Below are 23,731 nucleotides of genomic sequence, written 5' to 3' on the forward strand. Positions count from 1 at the left end.
TGAACTGGATCTTGCATGTGCTCTCACAGATGCAGAACTGGTTATGCCCTGACACTATTACAGTATGTCCTACGTTAGACTGAATGAAACATCACTACCCAAGCCAAACAGGTGTTGCTCCAGTATAAATTCTAGACAAGAGTGGCACAGGTAATGCCATGTGCTTCCTGCTGTTCCAAGCAGAGTTTGTTCAATTTTCAAGGCCTACCGATTTCTGGGTAAGAAAACAGAACATCGTCCCGTTCTGCTGGATCCAGAAGAACAGCACAGGCTGGATTGTTATCAGACCTCTCCTTAAAAAGTGATTGAAGTGGGCTTGACTTCCACAGGAGCCTTCCCTCATCCCCCCCCAGCGGAGACGCATGGTCAGGGAATCCCTCGCTGCTCCTCATGGGAATGGTGATGGAAGGTGAAGGTGACAGCAGCATCCCACGCAGCTTTCAGCACAGAGTCCTGAAGCCCCCGCTTCTCAGCACAGTGGTTCCACTGGGAGAGGTCAGATGTGCAGTCGGACCCTTCAGGAGGAGTCTTTACCTGGTGGCCGTTCACACAGCGGCGACACTTAATCCTAAAACAAAGAAAAGATGTTCTACAGGTGAGGATCAGGGCGCTTGCTGGGTTAGGTACCGAATCCTAGCGTTTCACATTTGCGCTAAGGGCTATGCCATTATGGAGACTGCACAAACAAACAGAATGCACGTCGTCAGCATCTGGAGCTAGCCTGCTCCCCTCCGTCTAATAATCAGTGCAAGAAAAAGCCCATGCAAAGCCAAGTGTCAAATCTGCATGCACTTTTATTTCCCAAGTCCCCTAGACTCCACCTGTGAACGTTTATACTGTCAAGGAAAGTGTCGTTATAATAGAATCCATCCACATTCAGCAAATTGTGGGACAAGAGGTGAACTACGTGGAGCCAGCTGTGCTCCAAAGGGAGTTGAGACAGTGCTTCATTTAGAAGGTGAACAATACTGCTTTGAGTAAACTAAAGAGAATAAAACCCTAGGCCTAATCACCTGTAAAAGCCCAGATCAAAAACAGAGCATGGGTGTGGACCTGAATGACAAGTCCACGTAAAACCCCCATTATTAGAAAATCCTTTTACTTTTCAGGAACCTAAATACTTTGCAATTCCCTTGCATCATCTAAGTACCTCACCTTCCCTCACAGCCAGCATGGTGCCGTCCTGCTTTGTTTTACGTGGTTGTGGTGCAGGGGGTTTTAAAGAAGGAACCCTGAACTCAGGGCTTGGCCGATAAGGAAAGAAGGATCTAATTGTCAAACATTTACATTGAGTTAATGGTCAGTCCGCATATACAATTGTTCTTCGTTTGGCTTCACTACCTATGGCAATGAACATCGACGGGCTGGTGGAAAAGCCTCCCTGTACATTGAAAACTAGACAAAACCATTCACTAAATGCACGGTGGGGAACAATCCTGCAGTGCTGGAGGGGAAGGAGCGGATGATCCAATATGGATTTCCCATCTCTGGACTTCCTGAGTTTGAAAAGCTTGGTAAATTAAAAATAACCTTCACTTCACTGTGAAACCTTACAGTCTCTAACCTCCCCGAGGAAGCTACATGCTGTAGGTGGATGCATCAGCAGGGGTGGTTTGAGTATTTATCCAATAATAGAAACGTATGTAATAAAGTGAGAGGGTGAGTGGGACGTGTCCATCTCCTTATGATTAATGGAGTGTTGGAAATGGAAGTCCACTCTAGACACTCACCTCTCCTCTAACTGAGTCATCCCCATCCTGTGGGACTGTCAGTCACTTAGCCTCTCTGTGCCTCAGTTCCTCCATAGCACTGCCCTGCTTCACAGCCTGACAACACCCCTAAATCCATAAAAGAGCATGACGTGCTTTGAAATCTACTACTGAGACACTATATAATTATCTTCCTGGGGCACAAGGAACTCCTGAATCAGCACATCAATAGCTTCAGGAGCCTGAAAGGTTCCCTAAGCAGTTCTTAGCAAACCAGAGCGCTTGCCACTCTAACTACAGCCTGTGTGTCTATCCTGAAGTCAGCCACTGTTTATGACATGGTCACTGGCTACCCTCAGCCATCACTGGGATTGTAAACGCACTTGTCATGGGTATCACTGGCTGTGGTCTCATTCAGTGTAAACAGCTCCTTCAGCTCCCCTAGTGAGAAGTGCCTCTCCACGTCCTGCTCCTCATCCACCACGCAGCTGCTAAGTGCCTTCTTGTGGGTCTGACGCTGGAAGATCTTCTCCTCGATCGTCCCTGTCTGCAAGAGAGAACAGCCAGCGGGATTAAGGACAGCATGGAGAAGGCTAGAGCTGGGGACGCCGGGATCAAGCCCGTATCTTTATGAAAAGAGCCATGGGGTCTTTAATGACCATAAGTGATCACACCCCCCATTTCACTTTCTTCCAGAAGGTAACTTCTCCAGCTGCCCAGAGCCACTTTGCTGGGGCACAGGTTCAGTACAGAATCCAAAGGATGCGTCAATACTACGTCATGCAGTGTCCTTACAGGGCCCATTGCTGCTTATCTTGCAGCATGTGACAGGCTCACAGATTGAGTTGTTGCGGCGACAAGCCATGTCACAGACGGCTGTAGCAAAGAGGCGACACGCAGGAGAGCCAGCCAGAATACAGAACTGCTACACCATGCCCACAATGTTTGGAATTGCTGCTAGAGATTTCCCTGTCAGGGAACTCACCCCGATAGCGACATGGTGGGAAAGCAGGGCCATAGGGGCAGCTGGCAGAGGAGAGGGAGTGGACTCTGAAAATGGACACGCAGATTCTGTCGTCGGCCCAGTTAGTACAGCAGTCCTGGGCCCTGTGGTAGAAATAGCTGCACGGACATCCTTGCAGATGGGCCTGTAGGAACTCTAACACCTTCCAACCATGGGGGGTTGTTCATAACGACCAAGGGGAGCACATCTACAAGAGCAGCTGCCGGGATCTACTACAATTATGGGAACACGGTGCCCCGCCAACAGCCATGTCCATACTCTGCCACAAAAGATTAACGTCTCATTTGTAAAGCTTTGGTCACTTCTATTTCCCCATAAGCCAGCCACCATTAAAAAAAGCAAGGGAGCTCTCCGTGGCTTCAACGGCAGAAGATTTGAGGCCAGATGTAATCAAGCACAATCCATGCCGCGTGGCTGCAGACACTCAAGGGTTTTAAGCCCCAGCGTCTCTTTCCAGCTGCAGAGGTCAGTTATTCTACAGTATCACCAGCTGCAGCCTGGGCGCTAACCCACATCCCGACAGGTTCAAAAGGAGATAAACTCCAGACTCACGGAGAGCAGCCTGTAGATGAAGCAGGTCTTCTTCTGGCCATCTCGCCAGACTCGAGCCATGGCTTGTTCGTCATTGGCTGGATTCCAATCCGGGTCGAACATGACCAGTCTGTTGGCCCCAATCAAGTTCAAGCCGCAACCGCCTGCTTTGCTGCTCAACATGAAGATAAACTCGGGGCTCTGGGGGGCAAGATGTATTCAGATTAAAGCCCTGCCAGCTGTCACATGATCACACCTTTCAAGACCGACGATGTGGGTCCGGGAAGCTCTACTCACCGAGAGGCTATTGAACCGCTCTACAATCTTTGCTCTCTTTTTAATGGACATGGTGCCATCTAGTCGGACGTATAAATACCTGGCACAGGAGAACACAACGGTTAACGGGATCTGGTCATTGCAGTCTTTGACTACCCCGCTTTACAAGGATAAAACCCAAGATGAACAGAAACAGCTCTGCAAATGGTCTTGTGACTGAGTGCCAGGCCAGGGGGTAGGCCCCTACCAACGTGGCCAGAGCTGTTCTGCTGACTCATCCTGGAAGCCAGACCAGGTGGGTCGCATTCGTTCCAGTTCAAGAGCCGCCCTCTGAGGCTAGAGGCCAGAACAGAAGGTCCTGCAGGGAGGAACCTCAAGAACAGCCAGCTCAGGCTAATGTTGCAAGTATAATCCTGCAATAGTTACATAAGTTGAGACCAACAACAAACCTCCTAGTCCTGCAGAGCTTCTCGAAGAGGTCCAGTGTCTGGGTGTAATTGGAGACCAGGACTACCTTGTCACTGCTGGTGCTTCTCGTCACAGCCAGGATATAGTCCAACACCAGCATCTTTCCTGGAAGGAAGAAAAGTTCACCTGTAGCTAAAGACATCCCATTGCCAATATGTAGGGAGGTGGAACGGTTCAGTGGACAAGGCACCGGACTGGGAGTCAGGAGACCTGGGCTCTATTCCTAGCTCTGCCTCAGTCACTGTGTGACTTTGAGCAAGCTATTTAATCTCTCTGTGCCTCAGTTTCCCTATCTGAATAAGGAGGAGAATAATTTACCCATCTCTGTAAAATGCTTTTAGATCTACAGCTGACGTGAGTATTTACGGGTTAGAGAGCACACACGCAGAGATGTACATGCTCAGCCTCCTCCGAAGAGGTGACCCCGAAGTATCTCTGGTCACTGAATAAGATTCCACGCTGCCTGAGGCAGGGGGCCACCCTCTCTCAAGCAATCAATTCACATAGCAGAGTTACAGTGCGGTTACCTGACAGCTGGGGCTCCAGGGACTTGGGACTGTAGCCAGCAGGGAACAATTCCAGTGCGCCTGCAAACCCTTCCTCCTCCTCCACACACTTCTCATAGATGAGGGCAGGATCTGAAGAACAAACAAAGCCTGGAAACCACTGTGGCTTTCGGAAGTTTGCAGAGCCCCCTCTGAGGAGGGAAGCAGGACTGCGACGGCTCCATGATGCCTGCATCCTCGTCATTGCACTGACTATATAATTATATATAAATGCAGTGTCTGATTCATCCGCCCCACTTCATGGCCTATTGGTCTGGCTCTCAGATCTTCTACTACTGCCATTCCTCCCATACCAATCTTACTTCATAGCCGACTACCAGGATCACTCCTTCAAAGACCCAGCCACCATGGAGTTGCATGATCATAGACTCATAGAAGATTAGGGTTGAAAGGGACCTCAGGAGATCATCTCGTCCAACCCCTGCTCAAAGCAGGACTAACCTCAACTAATTCATCCCCGCCAGGGCTTTGTCAAGCTGTACCTTAAAAACCTCTAAAGATGGAGATTCCACCACCTCCCTAGGTAACCCATTCCAGTGCTTCACCACCCTCCTAGTGAAAAACTTTTTCCTAATATCCAACCTAGACCTCCCCCACTGCAACTTGAGACCGTTGCTCCTTGTTCTGTCATCTGCCACCATTGAGAACAGCCTAGCTCCATCCTCCCTGGAACCCCCTTTCAGGTAGTTAAAGGCTGCTATCAAATCCCCCCTCACTCTTCTCTTTTGCAGACTAAACAAGCCCAGTTCCCTCAGCCTCTCCTCATAAGTCTTGTGCTCCAGCCCCCTCATCATTTTTGTTGCCCTCTGCTGGACTCTCTCCAACTTGTCTACATCCTTTTTGTAGTGGGGGGAGCCCAAAACTGGATACAATACTCCAAATGCGGCCTCACCAGTGCTGAATAGAGGGGAATAATCACTTCCCTCGATCTGCTGGCAATGCTCCTACTAATGCAGCCCAATATGTTATTAGTCTTCTTGGCAACAAGGGCACACTGCTGACTCATATCCAGCTTCTTGTCCACTGTGACCCCCAGGTCCTTTTCTGCAGAACTGCTGCCTAGCCCGTCGGTCCCCAGTCTGTAGCAGTGCCTGGGATTCTTCCGTCCTAAGTGCAGGACTCTGAACTTGTCCTTGTTGAACTTCATGAGATTTCTTTTGGCCCAATCCTCCCATTTGTCTAGGTCACTCTGTATCCTATCCCTACCCTCCAGGATATCTACCACACACCCCAACTTAGAGTCATCTGCAAACTTGATCGCCGTACTCCCTAGGCGAGGGGCAGTGACATCAACCCCACGGCAAAAGGAAGGAGAGGTTGGCATTGCTAAATGATCACCGCTCAGGTCAGCTGAGGAGTAGCGCTGATGGGCTCTGTAAGGAGCACATGCATTCCAATCTGGCCAGAAGGATGGCGAGTGTCATACAGGCCCTGGAGGTTAAAGCTGGGGAACATCGGGGGAAAACCCAAGAGCATGAACAGAATCACGGATCACATGCTGGGAAAAAGAGCCAGCTTAAAGCATTTTCCGTGGGTGGGCCTCAGAGACCCAAGCAGGTAGTTCTATTTACAAAGGACTTTCTCCGGCACCTAGCAGCAGGTCTCGTCAGACCCTTGTATTACACTAAGTGATCACCATGACAGGTTGCTAAAACAACAACTTTATGGCACTGATATTGCTAGGGTCACAGAATTTGGAGATGTCCCACATGGAGTCCATTACCCTTGAAGGCCAGGATAGTCTCCTGTCGCAGGATGTACAAGATACTGATCCAATACTACAATGGTTTTTAAGAGGCTGAGAAGCAGCAGTCCCCAGGCATTGTGTTTTCCTCTAAGAGTCCGATCCAGAATAAAAATTGCCTGCAAGCCTCAGAGCAGCTTGCTGTCTCCATAAAACCAAGCTGAGCGTCTCCTGGGTCTTCCCCCACCCCAGGAGAAGGGGCGGCTGTGGCGCTAGGGAAGAAAGGAGCTGCCTCCAGAGGGCACCACAGAAGAGCATGGGCAACCGTGAAGAGCTCCACTTTGCAGCCACTGGAGTTTTAGCACCGATTTCAGGGGAAGCAGGACTGGGTCCTTCATGACCCTGGCTGGTTTCCCCTCTTCCTCTGCATCACAGTCAAGCTTCTCATCCTCACTTCAGCACCTTCACAATTCTTCCCTGCCTACAGCTGCATCCTTGTCTCACCCAGGACCCCTCTGGCCTCTCTTCCACCCCACCTGGCTCCCGTTTCCTCCCCCCACCTGTAATTTTGCTCCTCTCCAGTATGCCATCCCTTCTGCCTAGAACTGTCTCCTATTCCCTAGCCATCAACTGCTCCCCTTCCTGTCCCTACGCAGCACCTACTTCTGCGGGATCTCCTCTGACAAGGTCTCTGAATTTCTGGGCTGAGCGCTTGCCCTGTCATGGTGTGTCTCTCACACAGAGCTGGGTGGGAAACGGCTTTTCTGGCCTGCAAATATTCTTGAGAGTTCAAAAATTCTTCCCACCACAAATCAGAAAGAAAAGTACAAATCTCAAAATTCTTTTGCAAACCAAAAAACCAGAAAGTTTTTCAGCTCAGGTCAATCAAATGTTTCTTTTCAATTTTGACCTTGTCTAGTAAACTAATTAATGAAAAAAAGGTTAAGTATCAAAAAGAAAAAAGTCATTTAGAACCAGAAAAATTGAACATTTGGTTTAGACAATTTCAAAACTCTTTCCCCCAAACACATTTCGGGTCAGGAGAGTCATCAGAACCGATCCTGTTTCACAAACGGTTTCTGTTTCAACGAATTGGTGTCTTTCAACAACAAAAGGTATAGTAAAAAAATTCACTCAAATACACCCAGCAGTAGAGCTGGTTGGGAAACGATGTTGCCCTCTAGTGGCTGGACCTCTTCGTACTCCTAGTCACAGGAAATCTCCTTTGGGTCAAGTGACACTGGTCTGTGATGTGAGGCAGGAGGGTCAAGGGGTCTAGTTCCAGCTCTCCGGATGTGGGGGTGATTTATACAGGGAGTGTGTCCCTGGTCTGCAGCCCATGGAGTCATTACATTACATTACATCCATTACATTGGAGCAGAGAGCTTGGCATAAGTGTTTCATGAAGCACTGCATCCAATGCTCAGCAGACAATACAATAATAGCATTAATTCAACCCCTTACTCACGGTTACAGAGCTTCTTCAGAGACGTGATGGAGGAGAGAGATGACACACTTATCTTCCCCTCCCTCAGCTCTTCAGCTGGCTTCGCTTGTTTCAGGAAGCCTTTGTACAGCTCAGTCTGCAGAGGTGTCAGTCTGGAACAGAACATGGGAGTTAGCACATCACGGCAGCATTGTACAGCTGTGGGCACAGCGGCAAGCCAATCTCTGCTCTAGTTTTTCTGGGCCACAGAAACACACCCCCAACTGGGAGAGCCTTAGTCTTAGACAGATTCAGTCAAGAGACACCACTAAAATCCAATACCCTACAGTCAAGACTATGTTTTGTGCGTTTAGCCTTTACTTTTGTTCTTTCTTTTCTATCTTTGACCGGAGCAGACTGTCCCGTACCTGCAGCAAACTACCTGCTCGATTTTCACAGGTAGGTATTTGGACAGGATATCTGAAGTTCTCCTGATCAAACATCTGCAATGAAGGAAACAGGGAGTTAGAAACATGGAAAAAATCAAAAAGCCAGAGGGGAGATGCAATATTGTCCCCGACTAACATGACTGTACAAGTCCCTACAGAATTTAGGCCTGAGAAATTGCCTCACCCCTAACTTGGCAGGTGTGATCAGCCAGGTGTGTGTATTCTTGGTCCCTACATGCAGGCAGGGGGCAGGTGTTTCTAGGCTCATCGTTGGGAAGTAGTTTTACCAGTCTCTCTCTCTCTCACTTGACTATAGGCACCACTGATTTCAGTACAACAACCTTTGCCCTTCTCGGTGTGCTCGCTCCTTGCTTTTGTATCACGATTCCAGGATGAGCGAGTTACCGAAACCTGGACGTGCACGCTGAATGGGCGACAGGTGGGAACAAACACCTCAGAACAGCAGCCCAGGCTACTGATGCTCTTTGAGCACAGCTTCAAATCCCCTTCCCCGTGAACAAAAGCAAAGGCACAGGAGGACCAGAAAGAGTAAGTTCTACCTCTCCCGACCGCGTTTCACGGAGCCTTTTCACCACCAGGCTGTGTCAAGGTCATGGCCAGTTTTGCAGAGTGGCTGTGCAGCATGAGATTAAATGTACCGTGAAGAGAAACTGCTCTATGGCATTTGCAATGGTTGCAAAAGCTTATACGGAACCGAGACTCCAGTAACACTGTGAATGCAAAAGAGACTCTACTGAAGGTTCTTTTGCTGCCCATCAGTTACCTGTCAAAGATTTCATTAGTGTGGTTACTTACAATTCAGGATCAGAAAAGTGACTGTATTTAAAAAAAAAAAAAAGACATCATCTTGCAGTGTGGCCTACTGAACAGAGCACTAACTAGGAAGGACTCAGGAGTCCTGGGTTCTAGTCCCAGCCCTGCTATTGGTCTGCTGGGTGACCTTGGGCACGTCACGTCCCTTCTCTGTGCCTCAGTTTCCCCATCTGTAAAATGGGGATAACGATACCGACGTCCTTTGTAAAGTGCTTTGAACTTAACTACGAAACATGCTCGATATTAATAATACTCAAAAGATTTGCTCCCAGAGCATCCTAGTGCCGCAACATTTTACCTAACTGGCATGAACGTGGTTTATTCCAGTTAGTCCCACAGAGCCAATACAGCTATGGGAGAGTGAGATGGGTTCTGTTTTACCGCACATATCATCAACAGAATCGACCGCCACGTCTTAGGTGTCGAATTTTTATCACAAGAGCTGATGCAAGCAGCAGCAACCCGCTGTTTTCCTTCTCAGACACCAGATGGAGTTTGAAACGTGGGACCATTAGAAAAAACTTCATTTGACTTGTAATCTGAATACACCTGATGAACTAGGGTTAGTGGGAGCCATGCGTCATTCTGACAGTCCCTTTGCAAAGGATAACTGCACATTAAGTATATTCCTTATGTCTTAACAGGACAATAATGTTAATAGGGCTATATTGACTCCTCAGCTACACAATGTGCAAAACTCACAACAGAATTTGTTCCAGACGTCTAACTTTAACCTTCCAAAGGGGGTGTACGTGGGAGGGATTTATGCCAACGGGAGATGTTAGAACTCACCTGTTCACAATGCTGATCAGCTCTTTAAGTCTCTCTTCCCCTTTATGCCTCTCCATTTCACTTGCATTTGCATCTCTGCCTTTTAGGATTGGGATTTCAAAATGCTTTTTAAATTCCTGCGCCGTCCCTGCCCAAAACAGAGGGGAAACAACAAATATTACAACAGCATCTCACCTGTTGTGAGGCCTTTGAGAGAAAAGTGGATTTCCCCCACCCTCCCACTACCACGGATGGGCCCTAGATAGACATATTTAAAGCCCAGCCCCATTAGCACTACCCTGTTTATCATACCAGAAATGATTCAGGCAATGCACGTCAATGTGAGCAACAGAATAACACTTCACATTTATACAGCATTTCCCTCTCCAAAGGACTTTACAGGTAGAAGTAACCCTAACCTTCAGGAGGTATTAACCCCATATTACAGCTGGGAAACTGAGGCACAAAGGGGTTACATGAGTTGCCCAAGAGTCAGGTCAACAGACCACGTTGCCTCCCTGAAATAAAGTCCACAAACTAAATCAAAACTCATGAAGAAAAGAGGAAATCAAAACTCCTTCTATCCCCATTCCATCCTCCCTCTGATGAAATTCTGGGGGCAGAATCAGACAAGCCCACATATTGCTCTTGGGCTGGTGAGACAGTTGTGTGTGCATGGAAGGGATAGATTTAATGCCACGCCATTACGGTTCGCCACAGAGACCAGGGGCCTCATTGGGGTGAAAAGTAACAACAAAAGGATCAAAGACAGATTTATGGATTGGTTTATTTATTCTTGCCCTTGGACAGACTGCGGCCTTTCTGAGACAAGCCTTAACCCGCCCTGCCAGAGAGTGTCAGAGCCAATCTAAACCTGTTGATGTAGCAGAGAATGTAAAGCACCAACAGATTAGTTATATGCTTTGCTCTTCAAATAAACCAGACCAAGGATTACCAAGGGCAGGGGACGCAAGACAGAGCCCAGAGACGGAAAGTTTTAATCTGCAGAAGGCAACCATAAGATGCATTAGATCCTCTGGCAAGGAGGAAATTGAAACAAATCATACTGTGCCTCTCTTTCAAACATTTTTCCCCTTTCCCCTGTAAATGGGATGATGAGGTGAACCCCAGATTCACAGGGTTCCTCATCTTTGGAGGAAAAAGAGTCCCAACTCAAAACCCTGGACACGACCACCACTGCACTGAGAAATTAGGAGGAAGGATGGTCTTGTGGTTAAGGCACTGGGCTGGGACTTCAGATCAGTGTTCAGTTCCCAGCTCTGACAAACACTCCCTGTGTGACCCACGGCAAGTCTCTTCAGCTCTCTGTGTTTCAGTTCCCCATCTGTGAAATAATCCTTCCTTTGTCTGCCTACTTTATTTAGCTCGTAAATTCTCTGGGGCAAGGACTTTTTCTTACTATATGTACAGCGCCTAGCACAGTGGGGCCCCAATCTGGCTGGAGACCCTAGATGCTATTGGAATACAGGTAAAATAAAGAGGGATAATGCTCAGATTCACGTTTGAATTTTGCAGCTCAGGCCCATCACTAGGACTGGTGCTGCTGACTTCTCCAGCACTGGTGGTCCCTCCTGAGTCACAGTTTAGTCTTGAGAAAAGAAGACTGAGGAGGGACCGGATAACAGTCTTCAAGCATGTTAAGGGCCATTATAAAGAGTAAGATGATCAGTCGTTCTCCATGTCCATTGAAGGCAGGACAAGAAGTAATGGGCTTAATCTGCAGCAAGGGCGATTTAGGTTAGAGATTAGGAAAAACGTTCTAACTCTCAGGATAGTTAAGTTCTGGATGTAGTAAGAAGTGAGAGCTTAAGGCCTGTAGAATAGGCTAAGGCCTAAATGGAAAAAGCCGAGTGAACAGAAGTATAAGGGGTCACTCAAGTTAACTGTAACTGATACAGGAAAGTGCTGACACTGCAAGATTGTAAGACTGCCAAAATATTACTAAAATATGTAGTGGGTATAAGAGGTACCAAGATACTAACTCTCTGAAATGACACTTTTATGGATAGAAATGATACATGGAGTTATTTTGCCCAAATCAGCCAATCAACAGAAAAAGGTGGTATTAGACTACGTCAGGAGGGTGGCAACTACCCACATCAAAGGGGGAAGAACAAAAGTGTATGTAACAGTGTATAAAAGAGGGTGTCAGAGGGAATACCGGCGTCCGGTCTAGGGGATAACCGAAAGTCCCGCCGTTGGGCCGAGACCATTGTAATGCCGCCTATGCGAAACTGACCCAGAGATACTCTTAAGTCATTTCTCATTGTGCCGCACACAATAAACCTGGCCTGGGCGCCTTCGTTGCTCAGCTAATCTGTGGTCGTGCCGACTCATTTGATCGTGAGAGCTGTCTCAGTTTCCTGGCCAGAGCTGGGACAGCATCTATACAGGGACACACGCACGCAGCCTACGCTGATAAACACTGGTGACCAACACACCGATTACCACACTGGAAAAGGCTTCCAAGGGAGGTTATACAATCCCCCTCCTCAAAGATTTTTACAAACAGGTTGGACAAACAGCTGCCAGGGATGGTCTAGGTTTACTCAGTCCTGCCTCAGCGCAGAGGGCTGGATTTGATGATCTCTCAAGGTCTCTTCAAGCCCTACATTTCTAGGATTCTAAATCTATACGCTGCACAGGGGTTAATGCCTTCACGCTCCTTACCTAGGATACCCGAGTTAACGAAGTGCACCAGGCTGAAGTATTCGAGCAGGTCATTCTGAATGGGGGTCCCTGAGATGAGAACTCGCCGTGGGGTGTTTAAGCCATCCAGAGCCTGGTACGTTTGGTTTTCGGAGTTCTTTAGCCTATGGCCCTAAAAAGAAAATAAAAACAAAACAAGAAATCCCATTACACTTGGGGAGAGAGCACAGATCTGAGAGATCTCTGTCAGCACTGATGTGTTTTGACTGTAAATTCCTCAGGGCAGGAGTGTCTGTTCTGTGTACATGGAGCACCTGGCACTGTGAAGCCCTGCTCTATGACTGGTGCTAGCCTAATAACAATGATGACATGGCCCAAATTAAGCAATCATTTCCTTTCCTAAAGTGGGGACAACATCCCGTACCTCCCAGTGATGGCCAAGATGGTTAATTTATTGCTGTTTGTAAAATGCTGCAAGATCCTTGGATGAAAGGTGCTAAGCATGGGCAAAGCATTAGGGTGGCCAGATACCACGGGGAGGGGCACACTGTAAGTAACTACACAGAGAAGAATGCGCTCCATTTAGAAGGTCATCTCAGTCTGCATTGTAGTGGACACAGAATCAAGTCACTGCGTGTCTCTAGCACTCAATGAAACTCCTCTCGGGGAGGCAGAGGAAGCATTAAGTGCGTGGGCAGTTCTGTACAGCTCTGCATTGGTCTGGGGCTGGGCACGGGGGCTTGCTTTGCTTGTTTCCCCTTTAGAGAAATGAAGCTATAGCACAAATGTGAAGCTGCATACCAGTATGCAGCATCGGAGAATAGAAAGGGTTGAATGGAACTACACCGTATTCGTGTGAAGGCAGCTCCCGAAAGACCAGCCCTGGCAGAGTAGAATCCAGCGCCTGGAGAGTACGACCTCGTCAGCCTAAGCAGTGGGCTGCGTGACCACTCACCCTGCCCGTTCACACGCTCCCCTGTATTGCCAGCCCGCCCACAGCAGTGCCGGGAGACCACTTAGGGGCTCCCTTTCAGATACGCATTGAGCAAGAGCTTTCCACACTTACAGCTCCACAGATCAGGCTCCTCCTGCTAGCGCAGCGCTCAGGAAAGTGATCCTTCCTTGCACACAAGAACCCAATGCTCCTGTACGCCCTGATCCAATTTCCATGGATGTCAATGGACGTTGGAGCAGGCCCTTTGTTCCCAAAACTATACTGTGTTGTCCTCAGCATAGCCGACACTTGACCTTCTGCTGTTGTGGATGCACAGATCCAGCCTGACGACACAGGTATTGTATACAACATGGGGGGAGGTAAGCGTGATCTGGTGGAGAGATCGGGGGCCATGAGACCTGGCTCCGATTGTTGACTTGCAGTGTGACCCTCGGCAAATAATTTAGCCAATCTGTAACTCAGCTTCCCCCTCTGTAAAGTGAGGACACTGCTACAGACCGCCCTTCGTACAGCACCCTGGGATCTCGGGCTGAAAGGGGCCTGGGGCTGGATATTATCAGACATTCCATTTGCGTGCTAGCAGCTAAGACCCTTTCCAAGAGCGGGATACAAACGCTGCCAAGCCTTTCCGATCGGTTCTCCACCGGAAAGCAGAAAAAGCTCTGCACAGGACTAAGGAAACACCAGCCACCTCTGTACCTCGTCACATATGACCAGCCCGAAGCTCCCCTTCTGGAGAACGCCAGCGTGAAGGCGGAATGTCTCGTAGGAAATGATCAGGATGGGAGAAGGCACTCGCAAGCCACGCTGGTTCATAAAGCCGGCTGAGGGAAGGAAGAGGAAAACGTGAGGGGCACGAATGGAAAAGCAATTGAAATCCAGGAAAAAGATAGCAGCTGAGCCTGATCCCTTGCCCCCTGAAGTCCAGGGGAGACTTTCCATTTATTCCAATTGCTTTTGAGCAGGCCCAAAGCAAGCCCATCTGAGCCACTTCCCCTCTGGCATTCTGAGACACTTCTTTCCCGTCCCTTGGCTCCCTCCCATTCATCGTTCCTCTGTTCCCTCCCTTAGTCTCCTGTCCCCTGCCCTTTCCTGCCTTGGCTTTTCTCCAGCAGAAGGAAACTACCCTAACCAAACCATGCCAGGTAAATCTGATTGGGCATCTGCACCAGGAGATCATCCATTGAATGAACACAGAGGTGTAAGGGCCTGAGTCAAAGACCACCGAAATCACAGGAAAGACTCCCAATGAATTCAGGGGGCTTTGGACCAGGCCCTAGCACTTTACATCAGCTGCCTGAGTGTCTTTTCCTGAGTTAGAAGATTCCACTACAGACCTAGAGACAGACAAGCCACCTGCATATAGTTGCCTCCACACCTAGTTTACGGTCTATCTCGTCTTTGGAGCCTCCGTCGATGGCCAGCGGCTGAATCCTTCCTCCGAGCCATTTGCCAACTTCGTTATACCAGTTTTTCACCAGGCTGGAAGGGGAGACCACCACGGCCTTGTCGATTTCAGGCTTGCAGTCGGGGCTTTGACGCATCAGCGTCCATATCAGAGCGATACACTGGAGGGTCTTGCCCAGACCCATCTCATCAGCCATTATGCAGCCATGGCTCCCAGGGATCCGCCGGCTCGTGACACATTCCCACAGAAACTTCACCCCCTGCATGAAAAGTGATGCTCATCGATTAGAATCGACTTGTGGGTGCAGAACAAAAGCCATGGGCAATAACGCTGTCTCACTGCATCATGGGACCGATGTTATCATACACAATATCTCAGATTTACATAGCACATCTCAAAGGAACTCAAAGCACTACACTAACTAGATAGAGGACTCACCAGAGATGCTGCTGAAATGCAGCTACCTCTGGGGCGGAACAACGCAACTGGTTAACAACGCATAGCAATGCTGCACATCAGTTTGAGACAGGAAGTGGAGAAGTATCCAACTGGAATTACAGGAGAGATATTAGACAGGCAGAATCTGATGGCTCAAACTAGTACCTATACACTGTGCTGATGGGTGCATGAGGAATACCTGGTAAGATACAGTTTGGCCTGGACACTGGAGCTACCAACTCAAAAAAAACACCCAGCTGAAAAGCAGCGCCAGCGTCTTAAATGACGACAAGCAGCCAGCATCATCTCCTTTGAGAGAGTGCCTCCAGCTATGCAGCTGGAGACAAAGTGCCATGCTGGGTTACATAACTGACTGGTTCAATACCGACTCAGAGAGAACACCAATCCCAGCAGCACCTGGTGATCTCCCATCAGGACACACAGCTAGCCTGACACTGCTTAGTTTGCAAGGTCAGAAGAAATCGCAGGTTGCACCACACAGCCTCTGGTTATAACAGCCTACCTCTGACAACAGCCTGTATCCATTATGAACCTCAACAGCTTATTAGGTGCCTAGCCTGTTGTGTGGGAGTTTTTGGTTTTATTTTAAACACATTAGCCTTGGGTTTCTGGAAGTTAGGACAGGAGATGTTTTTCACTGAAAGGCATACATGCAGCTACAGTGGCTGACTCAGAAACTAAATAGATTACCGACAGCTGACATTTACAGAACAGAAATTTCGGTGCAAAGATTTGCAGAGAATTTATGGTTACAGCATCAAACAAATTAACATGCAATAACAAAAGGCCCTGAAGTGTGGGTCTATCCTGAACAACGGCATTGGGGCTAGCAGGCTTTGTAAGCCAAGCTGGGCTCTTTCTGACTAGCACGCCACACTGTTAACACAAACCCTACCGAGGTGTGTTGCAAGTGAATGCCTCTGTATACTTCGAAGTAAACAGAGATTGGAACTTAGGCCCCAAGCCTCAAAGAGCTCTCTGCAGTGCTCTACGCTGAGCTCCTTGCAGGATCTGGCCCTTCCTTAACATTCAATTGATGATGCAAGAGTCAGTGCAAAATCCAACTCATTCCCTAACAACTGTGTTGGCTCTGCATGGCTAGACAGAAGTCATGAAAGTATCAGTCACCAAAGCAAGCAGTTTTGACACCAGGAGCAGATCTGTACAGTGAGATGGTGTCAAACTTTTCTGATGATAACAGATAATTTGGGGGAATATTACCATCAGGAAGCAGATAGATTCACAGATTTTTTTAAGGCCAGAAGCATGATCTTCTAGTTTAACCGCCTGCATAACACAGGCCAGAGATTCGATCCAGTGATTCCAGCATCAAGCCCATAACTTGTGGTTGGGCGAGAAAGTATCTTGACTTAAAGACAGATAGATACTGTGTAAGTCTAATAAAAACACATACCCATCAGATGTGTGTATAGCAGGCCAGAATGGCAGCTAATATGAAATATCACTTGGAAATGACGATTGCTCTCCTATAGTGATTTTTAGCTAAGATCTACATAGCATCAGTTTAACATCCAACTGACCCTGAACCTATCTTAGAGTTTCTCACAGGGCCCATCACCATAATATCTCAGCCCTTTTATATGGGGAAAGGAACATGCCACGGCAGAACGATCTCTGTGGTAGAATAGGTCTTTGGCGTATAGAAGGATGATCTTAAATCCATTCAGCTGCTGTTGCCATTACTGTAGTTAGCAACAGATCTTCCCAGTGAAGGTAGCTGTGTGGCTTTGTCCATTCTCCCTCCACCCATGTGCCCCGAATTCTCTGTAAAGTTTAAGCACTTGGAGTTAAGGAACTCCTCATGGACAGGTTCAAAGTAGTTTCGCACAAAACTCACTTCTCTCTGATGGGGCCGCAAGACGCGACTGAGAATGGGGTCTACCACAACATGGACTGGCACTTTGTCCCTGCAGGAGGCAAACAAGAAAAGAGAGAGTGTAAAATGAACACACCGGTCCAGGCTTTTTTTGCTCGCTACTGTTCTGAGGACTCACAAAGAAGGCAACTGTCAGTGATCCTATCTGCTCTGCAAAAATCAACCACATTGGGGTCTTGGCACAGGGTTCCCCCTGACATCATGGTTCCATTGTGCAATGTAGATGGAACCATGTTTTAATTGTTTCTGAATGCAAAGCTGGAACACAATTTAGAGAGAGAGCCTGCTCCCACCACAATACAGGGATGTGTCATGACCATGTCAGAGGACAGCCACGTTGTGACTCGATGCAGACTTGAGTACTTTTGTAACATGGAAAGTTAGTGCTAACTGGGGCTGGAAATATCCTGCAACTCTTAGGTGAAAGCTACAGGACATATCTATCCTAGGTATTTATTACCATAGGATTTGAGTGCCTCACAATCTTTAATGTAGTTAAAGGCCCAGAGAGGGTAAGTGACTTGCCCAAGGTCACACAGGCAGTGTGTGGCAAAGCAGGGACTTGAATTCAGGTCTCCCCAGTGCTAGACTAGTGCCCTAGTCATTGTACCATCCCATCTTTCTAACATACTGTTATTGGAAGTGAAGCAATGGTTAACAAAGACAGCCTCGTCCCTGCAATAGGACCATCAGTGACTGCTCTAGATAAGGGTGCCTGATGGTTCCCATTCTAATCCCCCATTTTCCATCGTCATTTTTGTTGGCTTGTATGTTAACGTTGGCACTTAAACACGCAACTGACATTCTCCAAACAGCTTCTCTGCATGGAATAAGGCCCTCTTAGGAGCGGACTGAAGTGTACAATGGGGTTAGGGTTAGGGCTCATGCACAAGTCCAGCCCATGGGGAGAAGACTGCAGATGATTTAAGATGGCTATGTGTTTTCATTTGGTTACTACTGCTACAGGCTAGAGCCGCTCCAGAGCCACGAGGCTCGGAACCAAACTTACCTCCAAAATTCTGATCCAAATTTGGTTCACAGTCTTTTGGGAATGGAAGATTAGACAATGAGGTTGGAGCTACAATACCCGCTTTGCGGGTTACTCACTTGTCTATTTTCAACTGGTCATGTGCACTCAGCGGTGGGGGCTCATAAAGAACCAGAGCCCCTTCTTCAAAAGGGTCATGGAGGGCATTCCTTACCCCTGTCCGTTTGAGGCCCAGTGCCCTCAAGCCCAGCGATCCTGAAAACAACCACAGGCAGGATTCAAAGGCTTGCCAGCTGCTTCCTCCCGGAAAACGCTGAGAGTTCAGACAACGCGTCGCCCTGCAGGAGGCTCAACACACTGTTGATAGTGCTGGGTGTGATGCAGGCAGAATATAGATTCAAGAGGTAGCCAACGCTGCATTCACCAGCAATTTAGATGCGCTCTATGAACCAGCTGATGGATGGCTTTCCATGGGTGTGTTGAGAGGGAGGAAAGGAAGCCTTGTCCCCCATTGCACCCACACAGAGGCAGCCATAATCTGTGTGCAAAGTGTGGGGGAGTAGCCTGTACTGCCAATAATGGCAGAGGCCATCATTTAGCCTTTTATAAGGACAAGCAAGGCTGAAGGCTGTACGTTCTACAAGCCCAATAAATATATAACTAGGTTGTCACAAGCCACTGGCTCAAATCCTCCTCTCAGATACCAATGCTGAGCTCAGTGAGAGCTGCATGCATTTATGCCAGGGCAGGATGTGACCGTGAACAGCTACCTATCTTTACAGCATGGCATTGAACAGTGGACTGCTAAATCTTGTAATGACATCACATCCTCTACCATATTCTTGCCACCCCTGCTGCCGGGCAGTTGGGGCCTTGCAGGTCAGCTTCCCATTAAGAGTAGAAATTAATGATGGGGAAACTGGGCATTGTTTTAGTATCATTTGTTTTATTTACAGTGATGCACCCATCATGGAACAGGGGTGGACACAAAGAGCACACACAGACAAACTCCTCCTTCAGAAATCTTTGCCCAAACATCAATGCCTGCTTCTCGGGAAGCAATTCTACTCCAAGGATTGACGCTAGTTAGGGAAATTAAAATGGAGCATAATCACCTGCTGCTTGCAACAGCTTCCCCAAAAGAGCATGCAGCACAGAACAACAATCCAGCTTTTGTAAAAAGCGGGCAAGCAATGTGCAGTCTAAGAAAAGACGACTATGTAACAGCACCACCTAGTGATTCCTGCCATAATAATATGCTGTGCAGCCAGAGACCACATCCTCTACAGTTAAGGCTACATTCCAACTTTCTTTCAAACCTGCTTTTTCAGCAGCTAACAACTATATCAAATACGTTTCTTTTGGGCTGATAATTTCCATTTTTGGTCTCAGTCCAAATGGGTTTTGGTTTTGTTTTAAATAAAGTTTGAGTGAAATTGGCTGATCTGTGTTTGAGTTATTGAATCAGGGGAGCGGGGGGCAATGATCCCATTTGTTCCAATCAGAAAGTTTGTGCTCCAAAGATTTAAGAACAGTTGAAGCAATCACCAAAGGTTGTTTTAAAGAGCACCTTGAGACTTTAATTAAAGTATGAAGCCAAGTTTAAAGAAAACTGGTGCATATGTATTGGCTTCACACGCATTGTTCCTCTTGTTAGTGATATTGGGGGTATTATTTAGACAGTAAACTCCTTGGGCCAGAAACCAGTCTCAGTTTTGTTCTGTAACATGGCATGCAAACCTATGGCACTTTATAAAGTATGTAACTGTCATAATGCAGAAGCCAGTACTGAAATGTAAGATTATCCAAACTAAATGCTAATAAGAAATAAGACTGCTTCACTAATGTGGCTATATTTTTCTGCTCAAACTAACACACACACAAAAGGAGGAAACTATTATAATCTGGCAAACCAAAATGTCATCTTTTTCACTGGAGATAGACTTGATACAGATAACTGTTAAATCTCCTTCATTTTACCTTGATAATTCGGAATGGGTACTTTGAAGGGTTTTGACAAAATGCTGCGGATAAATGCCTCCTAGGAAGGGAGAAAGAAAAATATACATGAAAGTTATTTGCTATCAGAGATAGCTACATAACATACGAAGAAACCATTTGCTAAGGCCCCAATCTTGCAAAGTGTCGAGTGTTCCCAATTCCCACTGACATTTCTATCTCAGCTATTTTTAAGTCATATTTAATATGGGGGAGGGTGAATTGCTTTCCTGACTGTTTTCCCTTTGGACTCTTCAAAGCATGAAACTGACTAATAACACTTCATCTGATTAAACACCTTAACATCATACATGCCTTATTTAGATACCTTACTACTACTTGACTGCCCCACTGAATGCTTTCCATAAGGAAGTTGTGTGAACTTCATTATAATAAAGTGCCTAAGCACAGTGGGACCCTGAATTCAGGTGAGGCTTCTAGGGGTTACTATAATGTAATGGTGCAAGCCCGCTTTATGTCGAGTTCCCACTGACTCCCTGCAAGTTTTCATAAGCGGTCCATGTACAGATCAGGCCCCAAGTGTATAACCGAATAACAGTGTGTGAGCCCTTCTATTCAAAGATGTCCAGTGCACAACTACTCTTTGCCATGCAATGACAACATACCCTCAAGCGATCTACTTACGTGTTTGCTACTATCAAGGCAGAAAGGCCGATTAGTCAACTGAGCCAAAGGTTTCCGGAAAGGTGACATGTAACATTCCCAGCTCTGGCTCTCACTGCCAGGTTTCCGCTTCTTTGGAGTCTAGGAAAGAGAATGAGGACAGGCTGCAGGGGATTCGGAGAGACCAACACAGGATAAATGCATCCCTGTCATGCTCTATAAGCATCTAACCATGCAGACAATGCAGCTAGCCAGCTGAGTAAGTTTGAAAACAGAACATCATTACTCACTGCCATTGTCAAATGATGCTAAACTTTGTAAGGACACCACCAAGGTCGATGGAACCAAAATTTTACTGACCCAGAAGCGAACATGTTTACAATATTCTTCTAATTCTGAATATATCCATTAGCCCCTCCCAACTGGTGCTGTCACCCTGCTAAGACATGCAGTATTTGGGTGCATCTAGCAGAAATATGCATTTGTTTTGTTTTCAGTTTTCAAACTTCCTTCATGAAAAAAGTCAGCTGCCCACACTGGCTAGCACACTGATTATAGTGCTTTTAGCATCCCATTGGTTCCGGATGCGAGTTCCTATTAGGTAGGTGAAAGGGCTGCAAATTTCAAGCCGAATTTCAGACACTCAGGAAAGTGACAAGACAAATAAATACATGCATACATACATAAAGAGGTCAGTGATTTATAATGATCCCATTCAAACCGTCTCTCTCCCTCCAGAGAGGGTATCTTTCTACACAATATATGCTCTCATCATAGAATCATAGATTAGGGTTGGAAGGGACCTCAGGAGGTCATCTAGTTCAACTCCCTGCTCGAAGCAGGACCAACCCCAATTAAATTATCCCAACCAAGGCTTTGTCAAGCCAGACCTTAAAAACCTCTAAAGATGGAGATTCCACCATCTCCCTAGGTAACCCATTCCAGTGCTTCACCACCCTCCTAGTGAAAGTTTTTCCTAATATCCAACCTAGACCTCTCCCACTGCAACTTGAGACCATTGCTCCTAGTTCTGCCATCTGCCACCACTGAGAACAGCCTAGCTCCATCCTCCCTTTAGGTAGTTAAAGGCTGCTATCGAATCCCCCCTCATTATTCTCTTCTGCAGACTAAACAAGCCTAGTTCTCTCAGCCTCTCCTCATAATTCACATGCCCCAGCCCCTAATTATTTTCACTGCCCTCTGCTGGACTCTCTTCAATTTGTCCACATCCTTCCTGTAGTGGAGGGCCCAAAACTGGACACAACACTCCAAATGAGGCCTCACCAGTGCCGAATACAGGGGAATAATCACTTCCCTTGATCTGCTGGCAATGCTCCTGCTAATGCAGCCCAATATGCCATTAGCCTTCTTGGCAATAAAGGCACACTGCTGACTCATATCCAGCTTCTTGTCCACTGTGACCCCCAGGTCCTTTTCTGCAGAACTGCTGCCTACCCAGTCGGTCCCCAGTCTGCAGCAACCCTCTCAACAGCGCACTGCAATCCCCTAGGCAACGCTCTCCACAGCACACTGCAGCAGGATGTTAGACCCGGACGCATTGGTCCGGGTGCAATCTCTCAACCTGAAATCCTGTAGGGCCCTGGCCTTCCTTCATCACCAAACTGGGAAAGCAGCAGGGAGGCAGGTGGCTTCGGAAAGATGCAGGGCAGGTCCTGTGCACTTCTCAGCCCAGCCAAGGGAGGGCACTGAGGTTACAGCCGGGAGGAGAACAGCAGCACTGGAAACAGACATCTACCCAGCCATGGGAAAGAGGGGAAAGGGGGGCCAGGGTGGGGAGCTCACCACCTCGGGGCACCAGTCCTCGTCCTCCTCTGAGCCATCACCCGCTGGCTTCCTCTTGGACAGCTGGCTGGGGGCCAGGCTTCTCCTCTGCCGGAAGGAAGGAGAGAGCGGGTCATGCAGGGGCTGGTGCGGGGGGGAAAAGGGGGGTTCGGCAGTGATTGCATGGGGGCGCTGCCCCCCCTTACCATTGTCTCGCAGGGAGCTACAGCCCCAAACAGGGAGCAGCTCGGCGGGGGGGGGGAGCTTTAGCAGCTGCAGGGGCTCAGGCCCAGTGTGTGGGGGGAGGTGCGGGGGGGGCGTTAGGGGAGGAGGGGAGGGGCAGGCTGGGGGGTGTGGGGGGAGGGGAGCGCCCCGGAGGGTTGGGGGGAGGGGAGCGCCCCGGAGGGTTGTATGGGGGAGGGGCAGGCTGGGGGGTTGTAGGGGGAGGGGAGCACCGATTCGGGGTGCGCGGCCCGGGGTCTGGCTGGGGCCGGTGGTTCCTCTCGGCGCGCGAGGGGAGGGGGCGGGGCCAGGGAAGGGGCGGGGCCCTGCTGCTGCTGCTGCCGCTGGTTCCCGCCGGGCTCCTCTATCCCGGCCCCAGCTCGGCCGCCAGGCATGGCCAGGCGAGCGCCGACACCTGCCCCTGCTTCGCCCCATCGATGCGCTCCGGGCTCCTGCCCAGCCTGCCATTGGCTCGGGTCCGGCCAGGGCACAGAGCGGGGGAGACAGACAGACAGACAGACATGGGTGGGAGATAGACAGAGGGATGGGGAACAGATGGGGACAGACATGGAGAGGAGGGGGACAGACAGACAGAGGGTTGGGGAACAGACAGCTGGGGACAGACAGATGGGGAGGAGGGGGACAGACAGATGGAGAGGAGGACAGACAGACATGGGTGGGGATAGACAGATGGGGAGGAGGACAGACAGACATGGGTGGGGACAGACAAATGGGAAGGAGGGGGACAGACAGACATGGGGAGGAGGAGGACAGACACACATGGGTGGGGACAGACAGATGGAGAGGAGGACAGACAGACATGGGTGGGGACAGACAGATGGAGAGGAGGACAGACAGACATGGGTGGGGACAGACAGATGGGGAGGAGGTCAGACAGTCATGATTGGGGACAGACATGGGAAGGAGGACAGACAGACATGGGTGGGGACAGACAGATGGGGAGGAGGGGGACAGACAGACATGGGTGCG

The 23,731-nt window shown here is 48.5% G+C and overlaps 1 protein-coding gene across 2 annotated transcripts; it reads right to left on the reverse strand.

Moving 5' to 3' along the window:
- Positions 1-101: 101 nt before the first annotated feature.
- On the reverse strand, positions 102-22,746 carry RAD54L (RAD54 like). 2 transcript variants are annotated; one of them, XM_067567849.1, is made up of 18 exons: positions 22,726-22,746; positions 22,541-22,627; positions 20,759-20,878; positions 20,096-20,156; positions 18,235-18,370; positions 17,089-17,158; positions 14,742-15,030; positions 14,063-14,187; positions 12,430-12,580; positions 9,760-9,886; positions 8,113-8,187; positions 7,727-7,857; positions 4,536-4,646; positions 3,990-4,113; positions 3,562-3,640; positions 3,286-3,465; positions 2,093-2,256; positions 102-568 (listed from the first exon to the last, which is right to left on the reverse strand). In XM_067567849.1, the coding sequence occupies exons 1-18, from the start codon at positions 22,726-22,728 to the stop codon at positions 367-369; spliced, it is 2,235 nt and encodes a 744-aa protein (XP_067423950.1). In that variant the 5' UTR covers positions 22,729-22,746; the 3' UTR covers positions 102-366. The 2 variants fall into 2 exon arrangements, with proteins under 2 accessions (XP_067423950.1, XP_067423951.1); XM_067567850.1 differs by having other exon boundaries at positions 22,544-22,627; positions 22,726-22,738.
- Between the last annotated feature and the right edge of the window lie 985 nt (positions 22,747-23,731).

Source organism: Emydura macquarii, unplaced genomic scaffold (assembly GCF_026122565.2).
Source record: "Emydura macquarii macquarii isolate MOO-44397 ecotype Brisbane River unplaced genomic scaffold, CSIRO-AGI_Emac_v2 contig_2805, whole genome shotgun sequence".
NCBI lineage: Eukaryota > Metazoa > Chordata > Testudines > Chelidae > Emydura > Emydura macquarii.

Coding starts and splice junctions, on each gene's coding strand:
- RAD54L (XM_067567849.1), bottom strand. Junction 14,188..14,741: donor CGAGATAGACCGTAAACTAG/GTGTGGAGGCAA, acceptor TCCTTCCCTCAG/CCGGCTTTATGAACCAGCGT. Junction 569..2,092: donor GCCAGTGATACCCATGACAA/GTGCGTTTACAA, acceptor TCTTTGTTTTAG/GATTAAGTGTCGCCGCTGTG.